Source organism: Cololabis saira, chromosome 6 (genome assembly GCF_033807715.1).
Source record: "Cololabis saira isolate AMF1-May2022 chromosome 6, fColSai1.1, whole genome shotgun sequence".
In the NCBI taxonomy this organism is placed as follows: Eukaryota; Metazoa; Chordata; class Actinopteri; order Beloniformes; family Belonidae; genus Cololabis; species Cololabis saira.
The window spans coordinates 34,403,225-34,423,928 of NC_084592.1; the positions used below are offsets into that span (position 1 = coordinate 34,403,225).

The following is a 20,704-nucleotide window of genomic DNA, read 5'->3' on the forward strand; positions in this document are numbered from 1 at the left end:
TATATAGGTGTTTCCATTACAGGTTTTTCTTTGCAATATTAAGGTTTTGTACAAATTTAGGGGAAACGGAAACGTGGCTTGTGCCCTCTGCTCTCGAGGACAACACAGGTAAAAAAATGTAAAACAGTGACTTCCCAGTTACCCCAATTATGATCCACTGATAGTAAATCAATCAATCGATCAAAGATGAATGAAATTAGATACAAAACAGAAGCACTGCAGAAATATTTGGTGTGCTCGATGTTGCATGGCCACATTTTCCAATACCGATTGAAGTATGATATGGTAAGATTAGAATTTACAGAACCCATTCATACATCAGTGTTGTTGTCTTGCCTCAGACTTTGATCTAGATTCTACAGTAAGTGTGTAAGTGTGACAACCCTCTGAAATGGCATGTATAGCATTTGTCATTTGTATCAAGAGAAATAGAAAATGTTGGAGATGTAAAACCATTTGGACATAGGCGAAAAACCCATAGGTTTGATTTTGACGGAATGGAAGTGATCACAGTGATTATTGGTGACATCTTACCACTAATTACTGGTGCTTTCCTTCATTGTTATTGATCTGTTGTTGTCGTAATCCCGGCTTTATGCTGAGCTCTGCACGCCTGCCAAGAAATTGTCTCTCCCATAGCACAATGCTCTTCACATGCAAATAGGCAAAAAGCCACATGAATTCTGCTCTGTCCATTCTCACTCTTGTGACATGAAATAGATCAGATACAGAGGGGCGAAAAAGTATCTAGTCAGACACCAGTAGTGCAAGTTCTCCCACATAAAAAGATAAGAGAGGCCTGTAATTTTCATCACAGGTGTATTTCAAATACGAGAGACAAGGGGGGGGGGGGGGATCCAGGAAATTACATTGTAAGATTTTTCAGAAGTAATTGGTAAATTCCTCGGTAAAATAAGTATTTGGTCACCTGCAAACAAGCAAGATTTCTGGCTTTCACAGACCTGTAACTTCTTCTTCAAGAGCCTCCTCTGTCCTCCACTCGTTACCTGTCCCACTGTATATCTCTTATCTGAAACCACTTACTGGATCGACACAGTTCCGAAGTTAGAGCCAGAATTGATGCTCAGATCTGTGTCTACACAGATTTGGAAAAAAAAAAAAAAACTAAATCAGATGAGTCACATCAAGGAGAAGAAAAAGAGAAAAAACAGTTCTGATATGTCACTTCAACGAGGTAGTGTGAATACTATCAAAGTTCAGATCATCTTAGATTTAGATTATGTGGTTTGGCAGTATTCTGTTGATGTGTTCTGCTATTCCAAATAAAATAACATTAGGGGAGAATTTATTCCCCCGCACACTCCTGGCTGTGTTACAAAACATTTACTGTTTCTATATTTACATGTTTTTTTTTTTTATGCTGCTATTGGCAGTTAGCTGTGTTGGACGAAGCTTACTCCTTTCTGCACTTTGGAAGGGAAATATTGTAAGATGTCTGGGCAATAAAATCATTACCATGCTGTTCAGATGCTGACTTTAGAAATGGATCTCGTTGGTAAACACGGACAGTCACGTTTAACAACCAAAACAGGGTTTGAGATGCAAAGGTACTCAGTGCAAAACAATAGGAAATGTGGACTTTAGTTCTACTTCACTTAGTGACAGCGGACAACTTTATTTTTGATGCCCTTATCAAAAGTACAAAAATCAAGGTTTTTCATAGTCTGCACTGTAATAATTTTAACTGTCTGTCTTCCATTCCTTATTAACATCCACATGCATCTTTCTCTTCATCTTATACTTTACAGGCAAGTGTATCACAAAGAGCTGGGTGTGTGATGGAGATATTGACTGTGAGGACCGGTCAGATGAAGAGTCATGTGAGTCTGCTGTGTGCATGCCACCCAGATACCCTTGCGCCAATGACACCTCTGTCTGCCTGACACCTGATAAGATCTGCAACGGCAAAGTAGACTGCGCTGATCGCTCCGATGAAGGACCCATCTGTGGTAATGTTTTTCTTACCTCCATTATTTTACATTTAGTTTTTCCGTCTTGTTAAATGTATTACATAGCCATGATTGAAAATCTAATTTGACCACTGAATATGATGGCAGTGCTTACTGCCTGTATTGTTCTGAGAAGGTTCTTGTTGTAGATTTAACTTACAGACCAAGAATGACGACGCGAGACGTTTCTTCTGTTCAGACGTACTTTAGTTAGTAAACAAAAAAGGGAAAAAACATATACAGCAGGTGCTGGTTCATGGCATGCTAAAGAGATGTCTGTCCACAACAACATCACGTAATCATCTCGTGTTCACCTTCCTGCTCGTAGAGCATCATGAGTAGTGAAGATCCATTTTAATGTGCCTACAAATAAATGAATTCAGTCAGATTTTAATCCCCTATTCATCACATGCGTGTCTTAATATTAATGTTAACTTATATTTTAACTTATTCAATCCTCTATAACAATGTCTTGTAACAAATAAATTCTCAACATCCTCCCCTCTGATAAACCTCAGTTTATCTAAATTTCCAAAGGATATAACGGCTGAATTGGTCTGCGAAGAACAGTCCCTGAACTTGTGCAAACTGCACATGACCTTACAAGGCCATCACGACCTGGAAAGGAGTTCTTCAATTTTTCCCAGCCTCCAACTCTGCCTCGGTGCGTTATCCTCTTTGATGAGTGCAACATCCCCTGTTTTCAGCTCGGAAGGCTGCAGGGTTTTGCAGCGATGGGCTGACTTCAGATCCAGCAGATATTCTCTGCGCCATCTATTCCAGAAGTTTGTCATACGTCTTTGTCTGTATCGACACCTCCTCGTCATCTCCTCCTTGTTTGGAAATGGCTTAGGGGGTAAGCAAGTCAGTCTCTGTCCCACCAAGAAGTGAGCAGGTGTCAGTGGCTCTGGCTCATCCACATCATTGTGCACATAGGTGAGCAGCCTCAAGTTTTTTATTCCTTCAGCTTCAGTCAGAATGGTGCACATTTCTTCGAAGTTGAGTTTAACTCTGCCAAGCACCTTTCTAAGAATAATTTGTACTGACCTTACAAGCCTTTCCCAGAATCCGCCCCACCAGGCTGCTCTTTCAGCGATGAACCACCAGGTGATGCCTTCCTCTGAGAAGAACTCTCGTAGCTGTGGGTCTTTGATGCCTTACCAGAGCTTCTTCATATCCTGATCAGCTCTCTTGAATGTCTTGGCGTTATCTGAGTAGATCGCTTTGCATAATCCTCGTCTTGCAATGAATCTCTTCAGGGTTAGCAGAAAGTTCTCTGTGGAGAGATCTGAGACCAGCTCCAAGTGCACTGCCCTGGTTACACCGCAAGTTAACAGTGCGATGTAGGATCTTGTCATGGAGATTTGTGTCTTCACATAGAATGGCCCTGTAAAGTCCACACCTGTGATCTTGAACGGCGGTGACTCTGTTATTCTGTCCCTTGCCAGTGGTGCAGTGGTCTGTTGTTCAGCCTTCGCCTTGAATTTTTTGCGAAGTGCACATCTTGACACCACATTCTTGACTACTTGTCGTGCCCTCAAAATCCAAACTTCCTGTCTTGTCTGCACTAAAGTGTCTCGTACCTCTGCGTGCATTATTTTCTGGTGTTGATACTTCACCAGCATTTGTGTGTATCTGTGATTGTTGGGCAAAATCCATGGGTGCTTCTCTTTGTGAGAGAAATCAGAATGCTGGAGCCTTCCTCCTACACTGAGCAGCTCATCTTCATCCAGAAATGGTTTTAACTCTCGGATTCTGGAGTCAGTTTCGGGACATTTTCCCACTTTCAGCAGATCAATCTAGGAGCTGAAACTCTGGTTCTGAATCACTTTTATCCAAAGTTTTCCTGATTCATTCAGCTCTTCTCCTGTCAGTTCACCACTCATTTTTGTGCTTAAGCGGGTGTTGATGACAAACCTTTTGGCTTTCACTCGAAGCACCTTTTTCAGATTACTGTACTTCTCCAGACAGAAAACAAGTTTTAAGAAGTTCACATCTTGATTAACAAGCTGTACAGCAATCTGGTATTTGGATCTGAGTTCAGATTTTACCTCATCATCTGCAACATTTTCCTGTGTGCTGTCTGTCTGATCAGGTGACATCAGAACCCAAAGTCCATTCCACCACAGTGTGCTCTGCTTCAGGTCCTGCACCGTTAGACCTCTGGTGGGAAGGTCAGCTGGATTAATTTTACCCTTGCAGTGACACCATGACTGTGGGTCATTAGAGCTTGGATTTCTGTCACTCTGTTTGCTACAAACTGTAGCAAACTGCTTGTGAGCAGAACTGCGAATCCAGTGTAGCACTATCATTGAGTCCTGTTCGTGAGCGTGCTCCCCAGCCTGGCCGCTATCACCGCTCCCATCAGCTCCCATCAGCTCCAGACGTGGCAGCGTCATCCTTTTGAGTAGAGCCACTCTGGACTTGGATGCAAGCAGGCTTATGGTCACTTCTCCATCCTTTGTTTCTCCCTGGAGATAAGCAACTGCACTGTAAGCCCTTTCACTTGAGTCGCTGCTGCTGCATGTGTGTCTTGTACCACCGTGGGATTCTCAACTGATGCAGTTGAGGAAGCTCTGAACACCGCTGTCAAATCGGGCGGCAGTTCCTCGTCCCCCTTGAGCCCTCTTTCCCACATCTCTTGGAACAAGCCCTTTATCCTGATGGTGAAAGGGGTCAAAAATCCAAGAGGGTCAAAAATACGAGCAGAAGACTGCAGAACACTTCATTTTGTGTTTTTTATTTATTTTAGAATGTCAAGCATTCTTCTGAGGTCAAACACAAATTTGTCAGTGATTGGTCTCCACACCAGGCCCATAACCTTTAGCACGGACCCGTGTGTCTCTGGCTGTGCAGCGCAATCCATCGAGTTCTCCTGCCATCTTTCTTAGAGCTCAGGGGAGTTCATCATCCATTTACACAGCTCCAGTCCTGCAGCAGACATAATGTTCTTGGCTGTTGTTGTCACTGTGTGTGCGTCTGTCACCTCGCTTGCACTTGAAATGAAGTCATCCACATAAAGCGAGGAACTGATGATTTCTACCACTTGTGGGTTTTCTCGCTCATATTGTCTCAGAATCTTCCGTATGGTGGCTGCGAGTAAGAATGGGCTTGATGAAGCTCCAAACACCACTCTTGTCATTCTGAGCATGCGCAGCTTCTCGTTTTTCTCCTCTGTCGGTGGGCCTGAGAACCACAGAAATCTTACAGCAATTTCATGCAGTCTGAACTTGATCAACACACTCATCAGATCTGGGTTTAGATTGAGACCTGTTAGGAGACAGTCATTTAGTGAGGGACCTCCATCCTTGTGGGATGAAGCATCGAACACAACCCATCTCCACTTGGTAACGCCAATCCTTGAAGATGGAGGTTTCCTTGAACCGATGCTTCCACATCATCTGTGCTCTGACTTCTCACTTGTGATTCCCAGGGACTCAAGCTCCCAGAATGCGTGCAGCCGTTTGTCAATTTGTGCATCCTCGGTGGGCTGAACGTGCATGCACGTTGTCTCTGTAATGCTTGACACTGCACCTGGGCCCTGTACCGCCCATCCGAAGGTGCTCTCCAGGCTCTCTGTCAGTCCTTCAAGTCGTCTCAGATTTGTGTTCATCACTATCACAGAACAGGCAGTTTTGTGTCTTCTGGTTGGCAGTGTGTGGTGCTGCTGCAGATGTCATGCTTGGTTTCTTTAGTTTCATGTCACTGGCTAAATATGATTTGCTGCAAGTTTTGTGAACTGGCGGGTTCTCTCTCTGGTTGTATGATCTCCAGTTTTCCAATACATGTTTCAAGCTGACTCAGAGTGGGCTCAGAGGCTACATTACAATTCATCTCAAAAGTGCTAGAGAATTTTGATCTGCAAGCAAGTTAGCATTGTTATATGTTCTGCAACCTGGCATATAGCTGTTGGATGTTTTGCATTTCTCTGAGCACTGCACAGTCTGGCCCTGGGGAAATTGGCAACTGTCTTGAATGTGTTCCACTTGTGGATAATGTTTCTGACTAAATTGAATTCCAGGCTTTTTGAAAATGGTGTAAAAAGTCTTTCCAGATTGATGTGCAGGAATGATTGGTTTCCTAAAACTATTGCTTATGTCTTTTCCTTTTGGTATTATGCTAGCACAAACCAGTAAACTACCAAATATCTTATAAAGGTCTACACACCTGCTAATGATCAGTTCATCAGAGACTGAACTTATCCTCTTCCAGTAGTCTCATATATTACTGTCTAGTCATTTGGAGTTGAGACAAAATGACAGATGACTTCAACTTATTGGTAATTGCTTTATATCGAGATCTTTTTATAACCACACTTCAAGCTTATAGTAAATGTTTAATATAAAAATCACTTTTAGTAGAACATACTAAAAGAAGTTGTCAAAAACTAGAGACCATTATGTGATGTGATCACACTGGCTCATAACAATGTATGTGGGCATAGTAACTTTCCAAACGCAAAGCTCATTGTTATTTGAGTCATCGGTACTTGTTCATTGGACCACACCCATCTTAGAAGTGGGCCTTCATGAAGTTTTGTAACTGATTCCTTCTCTTTCAACTGACTGACAGATTATATACTGCAGATAAAGACATGCAAAAATACCCCAAACAGCCCCATGAGGAAAAACTATTCCAGCTACATTCTCCTGGCTGGTAAAATAACTTCTGTGGCACAGCATGTGAACATATGTCACTGGAATATTTCATGTTATACTTTATCATGTGACGCTGAGAATAATGTAAATGTCCCAGTAGATTACTTTGCACACTCAGCTGCTTAGAACAAGACAGATACTGGTTACTTGAGACCAAAGAGAAAACTTAAAACAAAAATCATCGAAAATGTGGAACCGCTTGCCCAACAGTCTTCAGAGGGAAGAAACGTCTCCTGTGACAAGCTCAAACAATTTAATCTGTTAAAGTGAGCAGTGTAAACATCTAAGCTCATTTTCTAGAGCATCACTAACCAAGCCTCAGTGGGGACCTGCGGGACTCTTAAGTGGTACTTTGTCTAAAAAGAGTGCTTTTGGCTTCTCTTATACTATTAGTTTGTGTGCAGAGGGACCTCAAGGGTGTCCTTGATTTGTCCCAGTTCAGTGAGATTCACACCCATTATTAACAAGACCACATTTTGGATTATATTTCATTTTGAGAAGGTGTAGTTCTGTTCTATTTGTTGGAAAAAGGAGATGTCAGGCCACTTTCATGTTCACCAGTATTGTTTTAATTCTTGATCTGACTGCTTATAACGTTCCAGCTAAACGAAAGCGATACCACAAGGTAGAAAGAAAAAGTTTGTGAAACCCTTGGAATAACTGTTTGAGCATTAATTTGTATTAAAATATGGAGCAATCTTTATCAAAGTCCCAATGATACACTGTGACACTGTCACATTGATTTAAGTGTCCTGGAGAAAAATATTTATTTTTGCACAATTCACATACAGTGGGGCAAAAAAGTATTTAGTCAGACACCAGTTTGCAAGTTCTCCCACTTAAAAAGACAATAGAGGCCTCTCATTTTCATCATAGGTATATGTCAACTATGAAAAAGAAAATGAAAAGAAAAAATCCAGAAAATCACATTTTTAAATAATTCATTTGCAAATTATAGTGGAAAATAAATATTTGGTCAATAACAAAAGTTCATCTCAACTTTGTTATATACCCTTTGTTGGCAATGACAGAGGTCAAACGTTTTCTGTAAGTCTTCACAAGGTTTTCACACACTGTTGCTGGTATTTTGGCCCATTCTTCCATGCAGATCTGCTTTAGAGCAGTGATGTTTTGGGGCTGTCGCTGGGCAACACGGACTTTCAACTTCCTCCAAAGATTTTCTATGGGGTTGAGATCTGGAGACTGGCTAGGCCACTCCAGGACCTTAAAATGTTTCTTACGAAGCCACTCCATCGTTGCCCGGTCGGTGTGTTTGGGATCATTGTCATGCTGAAAGACCCAGCCACGTTTCATCTTCAATGCCCTTGCTGATGGAAGGAGATTTTCACTCAAAATCTCACGATACATGACCCCATTCATTCTTTCTCTCATACGGATCAGTCGTCCTGGTCCCTTTGCAGAAAAACATCCCCACAGCATGATGTTTCCACCCCCATGCTTCACAGTAGGTTTGGTGTTCTTTGGATGCAACTCAGCTTTCTTTCTCCTCCAAACACGACAAGTTGTGTTTCTACCAAAACGCTCTATTTTGGTTTCATTCGACCATATGCTCTCTAGCAAACTTCAGATGGGCCTGGACATGTACTGGCTTAAGCAGGAGGACACGTCTGGCACTGCAGGATTGGAGTCCCTGGCGGCGTAGTGTGTTACTGTGTGAGATCTTGCGTGGAGCCCCAGATCGAGGGAGATTATCGTTGCCATTAATACAGGTAACGAGGGGAGGACAGAGGAGCATCTTAAAGAAGAAGTTACAGGTCTGTGAAAGCCAGAAATCTTGCTTGTTTGTAGGTGACCGAATACTTATTTTACAGTGGACTTTACCAATTAATTCAGTACAAATCCTACAATGTGATTTCCTGGATTCTTTCCCCCCTTTCTGTCACTCATAGTTGAAGTGTAGCTATGATGAAATTTACAGGCCTTTCTCATCTTTTTAAGTGGGGGAATTTGTACAATTGGTGGCTGACTAAATACTTTTTTGCCCCACTGTAATATATTATGAAATTGTAGAAGGGCAAAAGCTCGCTTGATCTTGATTTTAAGTATGAATACAGACCATGAAAGGGGTGCCTCACAATCCTTCTGACTTTCAATAGACCTAGATCAAATGTAGATTCAAGTCTTGCCTAACTTGACTGACATCACTTCATGCATTTTGGCAAAGAATGTGTTCATTTTATTTTGTACAATCACATGTTCAACATCTGTTTCATGCAGAGAAATACCCCTTATTTTGTGGGACACGCAACTACTGCATCATTGATGAATAGATTTTAAAAATGTCTTTTGAATCAAATCTTTGCTGTGCATGATTTTGTCATATTTGTTTATAGATGTATCTATGTGACATTAATTTATTTACTTTTTACATTTACATCTGACTGGAAAGCTTCTTTTTGGAGAAACTCATTAAAAACTGTTTATACAAACTGTAGCTTTTACATGTTTTCTACTAAGCAGTAGATTAGGCCTGGCGACTAAATCCAGCCCTGAAGAACTTTGGTGACTTGATATTGATGTTTTTGAAACTGTGAAATTGTAGTGCAAGATGTGATGCAAGAAATACTTTCTCAGAGAGAAAAAGCAAAAAGTACTGGTTTGTGCAACTGTGCGATGAGGTCTCTTTACGGTCCACTGAGTATATATTGGTAAAAATGACGGATGACCCTTTAAAGTCTTGGCTGCCCATAATTCCTCGGACCATGCACCCAAGCTCATTGAGGTGCACAACAGGTATGTGGGACTGGTGCAGGTGCCAGGAAGTGTGGTTGAGCATGTGGAAGACGTGGCGCCAGGAGTGTCACAACCTGCACTCTGCTTCCCCAGTCACTCATTCATTCATTGACTCCGCCATGCCCACACTCCACTCCACCCTCTGCAATCAGGGCTGATCACACACACACATGCCGCTCATTAACTCTGCCACTATTTAGTCCCCTGTTCCATTCACTCTCATTGCACAATTGTTCTTAGCCATCTCGAAGCAAGACTCGCCAGTGTTCTCCGTTCCGACTTCTTGTTGCCTGTTTTTGGACTCTGCCTTGTCTCCTGTTCCCCGGTACCCGACCTAGTCTTCCAACCTGCCATTGATTATTGCTGGCTCCTTGTCCTGTTTTCCTGCCTGCTTTTCGCCTATGTTGTGGTAAATAAAGTGAACCAGATAAGCTACCGCTTTGTGCTCTGTGTGTTGCTTTTGGGTTCTCTGCCTGGCCGTTACATTACAATCTGGCCAGACATGGACCCAGCACACACTGCTTCGCCACAGGACCAGTTCGAGCGGATTGAGGAACACAAGATGACGACGATAGCTGCTCAGGAACAGCAGCTAGCTGTGATACTCACTCAACAGACGGCCGCCGATCCCCGGGCCGCCGTCTCCCCGGGCCGCCGTCTCCCCGGGACCATCCCGAACCCAGGGTGGGTAAACCAGAACGCTATCCCGGAGACCCAGAGGGCTGACCTTTTCTCACAAACTGATCCATCCTGTTCGCCCTCCAGCCCCGCACCTTCGACACAGAGGAAGCAAAGGTAGCCTTCGCCATTGATCATCTGACCAGGCGGGCTCGACTGTGGACGAACCACCGAGTGGGATTGAGCGTCAATGCCGGCGGCAGAACAATTTGTGCCTGTATTGTGCCCAGGATGTCCATTTCCTCGCCAAGTGCCCGGTAAAAGCCAGGGCTCATCAGTAAATGGGGGAGTCCTGATGAGCCGCACCCCATCCAAACTCTCTTCAGTCCCTGATCCACGCTCGTCTCCTGCTGCCAGAGGGGGTCCAGACGATCACCTGCTTTATCAACTCGGGGGCTGAAGTCAGCATTATGGACGTGGACCTCGCCAACCAGCTGGGCATGGGCTGACTTCCACTTCCTCAAACGGTGCAGCCAGCACTTTGGGCGGCCATCATCTGGGGACCATCACTCACCAGACCACCCGGTGCGGATGCTGATCTTGGGGAATCACCATGAGACTCAAGTTTCACCTGCTCCCCTCACCTCTGCCAACTGCTGATTCTTGGTCACGCTTGGCTCCTGCGTCACAACCCCCACATAGATTGGGCTGCAGGAACCATTCTGGGATGGAGTCCTTCCTGTCATCAGGTTTGCTTCAAACAGGCAGCCGCGCCCTAGTCTTCACCAGTCTTCACCAGTCTTCTTGCCTGTTTCTGATCTTTCGGCCATTCCTGCCGAATACCGCAACTTCAAGGAGGTTTTCAGCAAAGCCAAGGCCACTTCGCCACCTCCACACCGGCCTTATGACTGTGCTTTTGACCTACAACCCGGAACCACCCCTCCCAGGGGTCGCCGGTTCTCCCTGTTCACCCCGGAGCAGAAAGCCATGGAAGAGTACATTAATGACTCCTGGCTGCTGGCATCATCCGCCTGTCCTTATCCCCAGCGGGAACCGGCTTCTTCTTTGTGAACAAAAAGGACAAGTCCCTGACAAGTCCCTGAATCGGCCCTGTATCGACTACCAGGGGCTCAACAACATCACAATCAAGAACCGGCACCCTATTCGCCTCATCTCATCCGCCTTTGAGCTGCTTCAAGGAACCACCGTTTCCACCAAACTCGACCTGCGCAACGCCTGTCATCTGGTGCACATCCGGGAGGGGCACGTGTGGAAAATGGTCTTCAACAACCATACCGGGTACTATGAGTACCTGGTGATGACCTTCAGTCTAACCAACGCCCCTAGTCAATGACGTCCTCATAGACATGTTAAACAAGTATGTGTGGGAACTGTTAGCTGTAAAGTTAGCATCGGAGGAGTGGAGACACTGGCTGGAGGGCACGGAACAGCCTTTCCTGGTATGGACGGACCACAAGAACCTTGAGTACATTCGCACTGACAAACGTCTCAACTCCCGTCAGGCCAGATGGTCCCTACTTTTCACCAGGTTCAACTTTTCTCTCTCCTACCGCCCCGGTTCCCACAACGTCAAGCCTGACGCCCTGTTCTGCCGTTTCCCCGAGGGAGGGAGACCCTCGGCTGAGGTGGACTCTTTCCTCCCTGTCTCATGCCTGGTCGCGCAGTCACCTGGGAGATCAAGGCTTAAATCAAAGCCGCACTGGAAGCACCATCCTGGTCCCAGCAACTGTCACCCGGGCTGCCTATTCATCTTTCACGCCTTGAGAGGGGATGTTCTCAAATGGGCCCATGGATCGCGCCTCACCTGTCACCCTGGCTGGATGAGGACACTCGAGGTTATGCCAACGCCTGCCCAAGCAGCAATCAAAACAAGCCTTCCCATCAAGCCCCTGCCAGCCTTCTGCTACCCTTGCCTGTGCTTCATTGCCCGTGGGACCCACATCTCTATGAAATTTGTTACTGGTCTGCCACTGTCAGACCACAACACCACCATCCTGACTGTGGTGGATCGGTTCAGCAAAATGGCAGATTTTATCCCTCTCACCAAACTGCCTTTGACCAAAGACACTGCGGAGGACATACTCCAACACGTGTTCCAGTTCCAGGGTCTCTCAGTGGAGGTGGTTTCTGATCGAGGTGCCCAGTTCACGTCACTCTTTGGGAGGGAATTTTGCAAGCTATTGCGGGGCGAAGTCAGTCCGTCTTCCGGATTCCACCCCCAGACCAATGGCCAAACAGAGAGGAAAAACCAGGAGATGGAGACAGCCCTGAGGTGTCTGGTGACAACTTTTGTGGGATGAATATGCCCAAAACACCCTGACCAGCTCTGCCACTGGGCTCTCCCCGTTTCAGTGCCCCTACCGGTTCCAGCCTCCACTTTTCCCAGATCAGGAGGAGGAGTTGTCCTGTCCATCAGTTCAAAACTTTATCCACCGCTGCCGCCGAACCTGAGCCTAGGCAAGAGCATCCTTTCTACCAGCAGCCAGTCGTTATGCCACCTCAGCCAACAGATGTCGCACCCAAGCTCATGCATACCAAGTGGGCCAAAAGGTATGGCTCTCCACCCAAGACCTGCCTCTGCGGGTGGAGTCTAAAAGACTGGCACCCAGGTTCATCGGCCCGTTCGAAATTGAAAGAGTCATCGACCCAGTGGCGATGAGACTAAAACTCCCCTGGTCCTTGAAGGTTCCACACATGTTCCATGTCTCCAAACTTAGGCCCGTCCGAGAAGGCCCATGATGCCAGCTACCCCTCAGCCACGCTTCGTGGGGATCTCCAATACCTCGTCAACTGGAAGGGGTTTGGCCCAGAGGAAAGATCTTGGATCCCGGCTCGCCTCATTGTGGATGATCGCCTCATCAAAACTTTTCATCGGCGGCACCCGGACCAACCAGCAGACACCAAGGCATTCCCCTCCAAGTCTCACAAGCCAGCCAGCCCTCCCGGGGAAGGAGGGCCCAACCAGACGAGGACTCATCTTCGGAGGAGGAGGACTAGACTACCAAGAAGAGCCGTTCGAAGTGCCGGGGAGTGCCGCCCTCCGACGACTATGATCCTGGTTCACGGATCACATTATTCCGGCCAGATCCTCCCCACCGAGGATCCCAGGAATTGAACCCAGGACCTTCTTGCTGTGAGACAGCTGCACCACCGTGCCCCCTACTAGAAAAAAAAAAACCCTCAACGATGTTTAGCTGTTAGTTGTGTGTTCTTATCTATCTATGAGGATTTATCAAGTACGGTTCTGGGAAGAGTAGTCGGAATACTAACCTGTTTCTCTGTAAAGACAATGTATTTAACTGAACTGATGGATGGCTAAATACTTTGAGATTATTTTGTATCCCTTTCCAACCTCATGCAAATCAGCTACTTTTGATTGGGTCTTCAGAGACCTTTATTGCAAGGCATTGTTTACTTCAGCACATCCTTCTTATAAATATACTTAAAATGTTTAAGTGCCTTTTCTCAATCAAAATCTAAACCTCATCTCCAAATTATTTTCAGTAAATGGACTCCAGGTGTTCAAATTGCTGCCACTAGTCTTGTTAAAATTTTGTTGATGTGGAAAACCAATTAATTCCAACGGGTTTACATACTTTTCCTTAATACTGTAATAAGGAGTTATATTACTTCTGAAAAGAGAAGTGGATGATGCTCATCTTGATTTTTTAGTGATTATTCACCCTGCTTTGACTTCAATATTCTGCTGTATAATTGTTATATAACTGCATTATTGGCACTGTTTATGCAATACTAGTAGTTTCCAATGTTAGCTTCTTATGCTGTTTTGTCCTGCTTCCAAGAATTTGTGCCCTCTTCACCCCAGACATGTGCCTTGTAGCCAGAGGGGGCTGCAGTCACCAGTGCACTGTGGCACCAGGCAAAGGAGTTGTGTGTTCTTGTCCCCCTGGGCTTCACCTGAACTCGAGCAACAAGACATGTGAGGTGGTGGACTACTGCAGCCGTCACCTGAAGTGCAGCCAGGTGTGTGAGCAATACAAGACCACAGTGAAGTGCTCCTGTTATCCTGGATGGTCGCTCGACTCAGATGGAGACAGCTGTCACAGCACAGGTAACAAAGCCTGGCTTTTCAGTGTTTGCTTTAGAGACCCTATGAGCTCTTGTGATTGTACTGACATGCATCTGAAGAAAGACTAGATTTTACCTGAGGCTATACTGTACTTTGATGATCATTCATTCTTAGTTGCCATCCTTGCAGTGTCAGTGAAAAAGAGTTTTGAAAATTGTGATTAATGCAATGTTTTACTCAGTTAACAAGATACTTACAAGATTCTAAGTTACAAGGCAACATCAAAGTGCAAATAGGAGGGTATATTGTGTTAGTGTCTCTTAGTGCTGAATATGTGAGAGCTGTCAATAAGAATAGTCATGATCTTAGAGTGGGTTTAGTGCAATCCTTTTATAAAATCTTAAGAAGCCCCCATAACAGTGAAGTGTGTGTTGTGTAAAGGAAATCTTTTCTCCCAAACTAATGAGCTTTGATCATTCAGTTCTGCAGATATTAACCTCGGGCCTGATCTCATAACAAATATGTTTCACCAAACTAATGTAACTTATAAATTCAAACTTTGCTTCCATGATTGCCATTACTGGATTATCCATTTGATGTGAATGCTTGGAAACACTTCAAATTGAATAGTGAGACATGGTTTTGGCTGGTTGAATTGAGATTTATGGAGTTCATTTAAGTTATGTCCTTGTGTATTTCCACTCAGTCTATTCACACATTGACAAAAGACAAATATAGAGAATTTTCTTCTTGAATTGGAATTCCCCAATATCACCGGCCAGCAAGTTGCTCTGAACATCCAAACACTTAAAACATGAAAAGAGTTGTTTTTAATTTTGTGAAATTCCAAGCACACTCTTTTACTTTTCACAACTTGGTAATCAAAAAATGGTTGATACTTTTTTCTTTCTAATCCATAAACATTGTTGCTAGTTTTGTAGCAAGGTTAGAGTATATAATCGAACCAAGGACATTACTTTAATTGCATTTGTAAAATAAAACATTTCTGTTCTCTAAAGTGTGAGTTTAGTGAAGAGCACTGTGATGATGAGTTTACCAAAGGGATACAATTTTGAGTCTTAAATTGTACATTATTTTTCAGAGAAGCAGCACTATAAGGAGGAATAATCTTGGCAATTTAACTTAACCACATAGAACGAGAACATAGTGATGCAGTCACTGTGTAGCATCCTTAAGACTTTGTCACTGGATTTAGAGTTTGTGAAAGACTTTGCAACACGTATTCCTCTAAAGAGACTATGTTCAAATTTTTTTCAAGTGTGAGATGCAAATGGCTGCTTTGGGGGAGGGCTTTCTAAATGTCTTTGTTTGAAAGGCATGTTGCCAGACTTTCATTTTTTCATGGAGGTCAAACCTTGTGCCCATGATGGCTCTGCATGATGAGAAACTGCTGGAAACTGTTATTCAATGCATAGACACACATAGAAAAATGTGTTGGGAATTTATTGGTTAATCAGACTGAAATAACCTGAAACTGACTAAAGTAATCTCTGAACATTGATGAAGATCAGACTACTTTTAAATTGTGCCTCAACAGATTAATTAAAAACAAACAACAAACTTACAAAAAATGAGTAGGTGTCCCTAAAAAAAAAAAAAATTGAATGTGGTGATATATTAAACTAAAGTGTGTCCTCTATTTAGCATAAGGTGAAAAGGGTGAAAAGTCATCACTCTTCTCATTGATATCATAGTGTGTGCAACAGTGAACATGAACCAGAGAAAGTAAAGAAGAAAGTTGTCTGAAGATATCAGAAAGAAAATTATAGACGAGTATATTACAGGTAAAGGCTATAAAAACATCTTCAAGCAAACGGTTGCAAATTTAATTCAGACATTTAGGGTCCACGAGGCATGTCACATCCAAAGGCGCTGACACACAAAGCCGAAAATCGGCCGTCGGGCCGTCGATGAGCGTCGGTGCGTGTCTGTCGAGCTAGTTTCCCCGGTGTGTCCCGCACGTCGCCACAGGTCGGACGCCCATCGGAACCTTTTCAGCCGATTCGACATGTTGAATCGGCGTCGGCGGTCGGTCGAACAGCTCACTGTGATTGGCTGTTCAGGTAGCGAATCAGTGCACGAGAAGAGAAACGGAAGTGATGAAAGTTAACAAACGGCGAAGGATAAGAGGACCATGGATGTATTATATTAGAAGAGGACCGACAGGCTGTATCAGAATTTGGATCCCCAGCCTGGGCTCAGTTTATCCAAATAACGCCTGTTAAGAAATTTGATCCGATGTTTCGGGGATCAGAAGAGCCGCCGGCCCCGGGGCACAGCAGCAGCTCACAGCCGGAGAACAGACGTGATCACCGGGTCAACCCACGCCGTTGTCCCGGGGAGAAACCTGCAGCTCTGTGGAGAATTACCGCTGGCTGAAATAAATCATTTAGGAAGATAAATGTTGGTTTAATAGATGAAATCTAACAGTTGTAGCTGCACATTAGTTTTTCTGAATATAAAGTGAAGCTTCATGTTTTTACTAGATAGATAGAACTTTATTCATCTATCTAGTAAAAAAAGAAAACATGAAGCTTCACTTTATATTCAGACAAAACTACAAACTACAGACAAAACAAAGCTACAGCTGTTAGATAATTATATGTGTGTATATATATATATATATATATATATATATATATATATATATATATATATATATATATATATATATATATATATATATATATCCAGTACTCGAGTTGTAAAAAAAATCAGGGGGGATGGTGGATTCTATCATATGAGGACAGATAATTTGTGTTGATTAGAAAATAATATAATATACTACAAATAATAGCACTGACCAAAGCACCTGCAGAAATACTGCAGAAATGACATAGCAGCAGTTAAATGCATTTAACTGCTTCACTTGAAACAGGTGAAAATTGTCAGATAAGGGATGGAAAGGGGGGATGATTTTGACCGTTTTTATTTCTGGGGGGATGCCATCCCCCCTCATCTCGAGTACTGTGTATGTATATATATATATATATATATATATATATATATATATATATATATATATATATATATATATATATTATTGATTATTGCGTTGCTGCACTGTCGGTACATCAAAGCTGTCAGAATTTTAATAAATGTATTGAAATGAACATATCAGTCTATTGAATTTCATTTTATTATTAACAAAGTTCTTCTTCTGTCTGTCGAGTCGCTCTCTCTGCAGCTCCTATTTCAGCTCCCGGAAATATTCTCTGTCAAAACACAGCATTGAAAAGTAGTTATTTCATGAAAATACAACCAACTCCTGATATATAACGTTGTCATAACACTTAAATCAATTGTATTTACCTAGCAAGCACGCTAAGATAACTAACAGAAACCTAACATACTATTAAAGACCTAACTTAAATCCCAAATCCCCGACCCAGCCCACACAGGCGACGCGAGGCGACACAGCAGTCGTCCGAGAGCGGGTGACGTCGGGTTGGTGTGCCCTCGGCTTAAAATGAAGCATTTGCAAAAATGAACATTGTAGCGACTGTGAAACCTGGAGGAGGCTCATTTATGTTCTGGGGCTACTTTGTTGCATCTAGTGTACAATGAAACTGCAGAACCTCAAGTCATTTTGAAGTGGGATGTGCTGCCGAATGTCAGAAAACTTGTTCTCAGTTGCAGGTCATGCATCCTCCAACAGGATAATGACCCAAAACACAAAGCTAGAAACACCCAAGAATGGCTAAGAAAAAAAAAAAGGAATTTAAAGCAGTGGCCTTCTATTATCCCTGATGAGTGCTATTGAACATCTGTTCAAAGAGCTGAACTTGCAATCTGGAAAGGGCATCCTTCAAATCTGCACCATCTGTAGCAGTTTGCTCATGAGGAGTGGGCCAAAATACCTGTCTACAGGTGCAGAAGGCTTATTGAGAGTTGCAGAAATATCTTGATTGCGATGATGGCCTCAAAAGAATGTGCAGTGAAGTCATTGAAGGTCCCATCATTTTGGTCTTTTCAAATGATTCTGTTGAATAAAAGTTCAAAATCAATGTCTGATTTTCATTTGTCAGTTTTCAGTAAATCACAAAGCTGGAACATCCAAACATTTTTTACCTCCTTTCATAAAATGATTGTAAATGGGAAAAAAAGGTTTAAAAAAAGACTGTTTCTGAAAACAAAAGTAATCCAACTTTGTGGGAACAGTGTATATAGTAAAATGTTGATGAGGTACAGTATAAGTATGATTAATTTATAATTTAACTCAGACAGTGGCTGCAGATTACCATAATCATAAATAATTTGCAGCCTTTGGTTAATCCACCAAGACCTGACATATTCTTTTGTAGCAGTTTCCAGGGAATCAGGGCCTGTTGGCATAGTTTATGGTTCTTGTTCACAGAACATGTAGTTTCAGCATTAGCAGCCAGTGTACCTTTGGCCCCAGCTACTACTGCATAAATAGAAATGACTGGATGCAACTGGTTCAATCTCTGTCACTCCATGGAGAAGGAAAAATTGTGCTTGTTTCCTGTGTATCTTTTTTTGACTAGATCCTTTTGAGGCTTTCATCATTTTCTCAATCCGACATGAAATAAGAAGAATAGACCTTCACAAGCGTGACTACAGCCTGCTGGTGCCAGGACTAAGGAACACCATTGCATTAGACTTCCATTTCAACCACAGCCTTCTTTACTGGACGGATGTGGTGGAAGATAAGATCTACAGAGGGAAGCTCTCTGAGGCTGGAGGTATGCATAAACCCGGATATTCACACTAGGACACCAGCATACAGAAAGATTTGTATTTGAGGACTGCTGTGCTCTGATGTATTGGTAGTAGTGAGTCATATCTTTCTCATTTTTCCTCGAGCCACTGTAATGGAAGTTTAAGACGCTCACAGTGATACTGCTCTGTTTTACGCTGCTGTTTTTACACATACTCAGCTCATACTCAGTGGGATGATATTATCTCCCAAGAAAATGTATTTGAGGTAGACCAAAGTTGAAAATACCGCACCCCCCACCTCCCCCACCCACTCCCTCCCTCTGTGGAACTGCAGAAATCACAGCTTAGCTGTGCCTATTCCACCCTTTGTGAGACACACATAAAAGCCCAGACACATAGGAGTAATTGTAAACAGTTGGATTATAGATGTTGTGGGAAAACCCATTAACCATGTTTAATGGAACCCTTTAGAAGTGAATCTTATTTTATATGAAATGTCTTTCTCACAATTTTCTCTTTTGCCTTGTGAATATTTGCAGAGAACTGCACATACCCGCCAGCCTTGACTTCAGTATATGATTGTGCAGCACAGTCATATTGCTTTGTACGTATTTTTTTTCAGGAGTGACTGGGATTGAGGTGGTTGTGCAGCACGGCTTGGCCACTCCAGAGGGTCTGGCTGTGGACTGGATTACAGGAAAATTATACTGGATTGACAGCAACTTGGACCAGATTGAGGTGGCCAAGCTTAATGGGGATATGCGGGCCACACTGATTGCAGGAGGCATGGAGCATCCTCGGGCCATTGCTCTTGACCCAGGACAAGGGTATGTTCCCACTTCTGGCATTTTCTGTACTTCTCTCTTGTTTTGGTTTGTAAATATATTATACTTGTTATGTAGTAATTCATTATATAATATGATATATTATTTACTCAAACCAATAGCCATTCTTCAACACTGAAGACTCGTCTGTACTTGTGTACTTTTGTTTGCTTTATATGACTACATGTTTTCTTTTTTTATTGCATTTTCCCCTATTTGACTTCTGGGAAGCTCTGGGAAGCAGGTATTGCTGCGGCCCAAAATATACAAAATCCAAAGGTTTTTTGTGATGTTTTTGTCTGTTATGGAATATTGTTTTAATATATGCTGCAGGTAAGAATGATTGCCAAGAATCAGATGGTTGAATAGCAATGAGTTGCGCTATTATTAAAATAAATGTTTTTCTTTTTATCGCTGAAAATAACATTTGAAAAACATAGGGGTGTGAGTGACAGGAAAAGCAATTACCTGCCACTACAGTTGCCCACCGTCTCCTTGCAGTTATACCACTGCTGTGGCACCATGCTCTGTTGTCAACACTGCACTGTGGCTCTGCTAGTTGGTCGGGGCACTTGAAGGCTGGGATTTGGTCGGGAACCTGTGATTTTCCACGTGCCAAAAGGTGTTTATTACATTCATCTTCCATTCCAGAACAGCCTTCAATCTCTGCATCAGTCTGATGCAATTGTCGAAATACAGCGACGTGTGAAAGTTAGTTTTGAGAATTTTCTTAAATTTTGTATATGCGTGAAGAAAAACATTTAATTTTTTTTTTCTTTTTTCAGCGATGATCCATCTTTACTATAGGCATCTGTTTGTAAGCAGAATGATCGACTAACTTATTGTGTTTGAATGGCCAAATGAACAGACTAGGTTACGGGAGGCAGGTTATGGGAATACTTTATTGTCATTGAAGAAAAGATGCTACATGTATTGCAGATGTGGGAAAATGTGAGGAAACCCAACAACACTGATGCATAGGTTGTTCTGTGTATAGAAATTGGCTCAATTTTGTCCAAGCTGATGTGCAAACCTGTTTCACGTTTCAGTTATTGTTGGAAAGGGGATCACTCAAAACACACACTTGGAGCAAAGGATTATATACCTTTGCTACTAACTGGTATA

The 20,704-nt window shown here is 43.0% G+C and overlaps 1 protein-coding gene across 1 annotated transcript in view; it reads left to right on the forward strand.

Moving 5' to 3' along the window:
* The window catches only part of lrp1bb (low density lipoprotein receptor-related protein 1Bb), a 520,571-nt gene that overhangs the window by 299,168 nt on the left and 200,699 nt on the right, over window positions 1-20,704 (forward strand). The window contains exons 24-27 of the mRNA XM_061722939.1: window positions 1,770-1,970; window positions 13,848-14,093; window positions 18,581-18,778; window positions 19,378-19,582. Coding sequence (XP_061578923.1) covers window positions 1,770-1,970; window positions 13,848-14,093; window positions 18,581-18,778; window positions 19,378-19,582 — 850 coding nt within the window. The remainder of the gene's footprint in view (window positions 1-1,769; window positions 1,971-13,847; window positions 14,094-18,580; window positions 18,779-19,377; window positions 19,583-20,704) is intronic.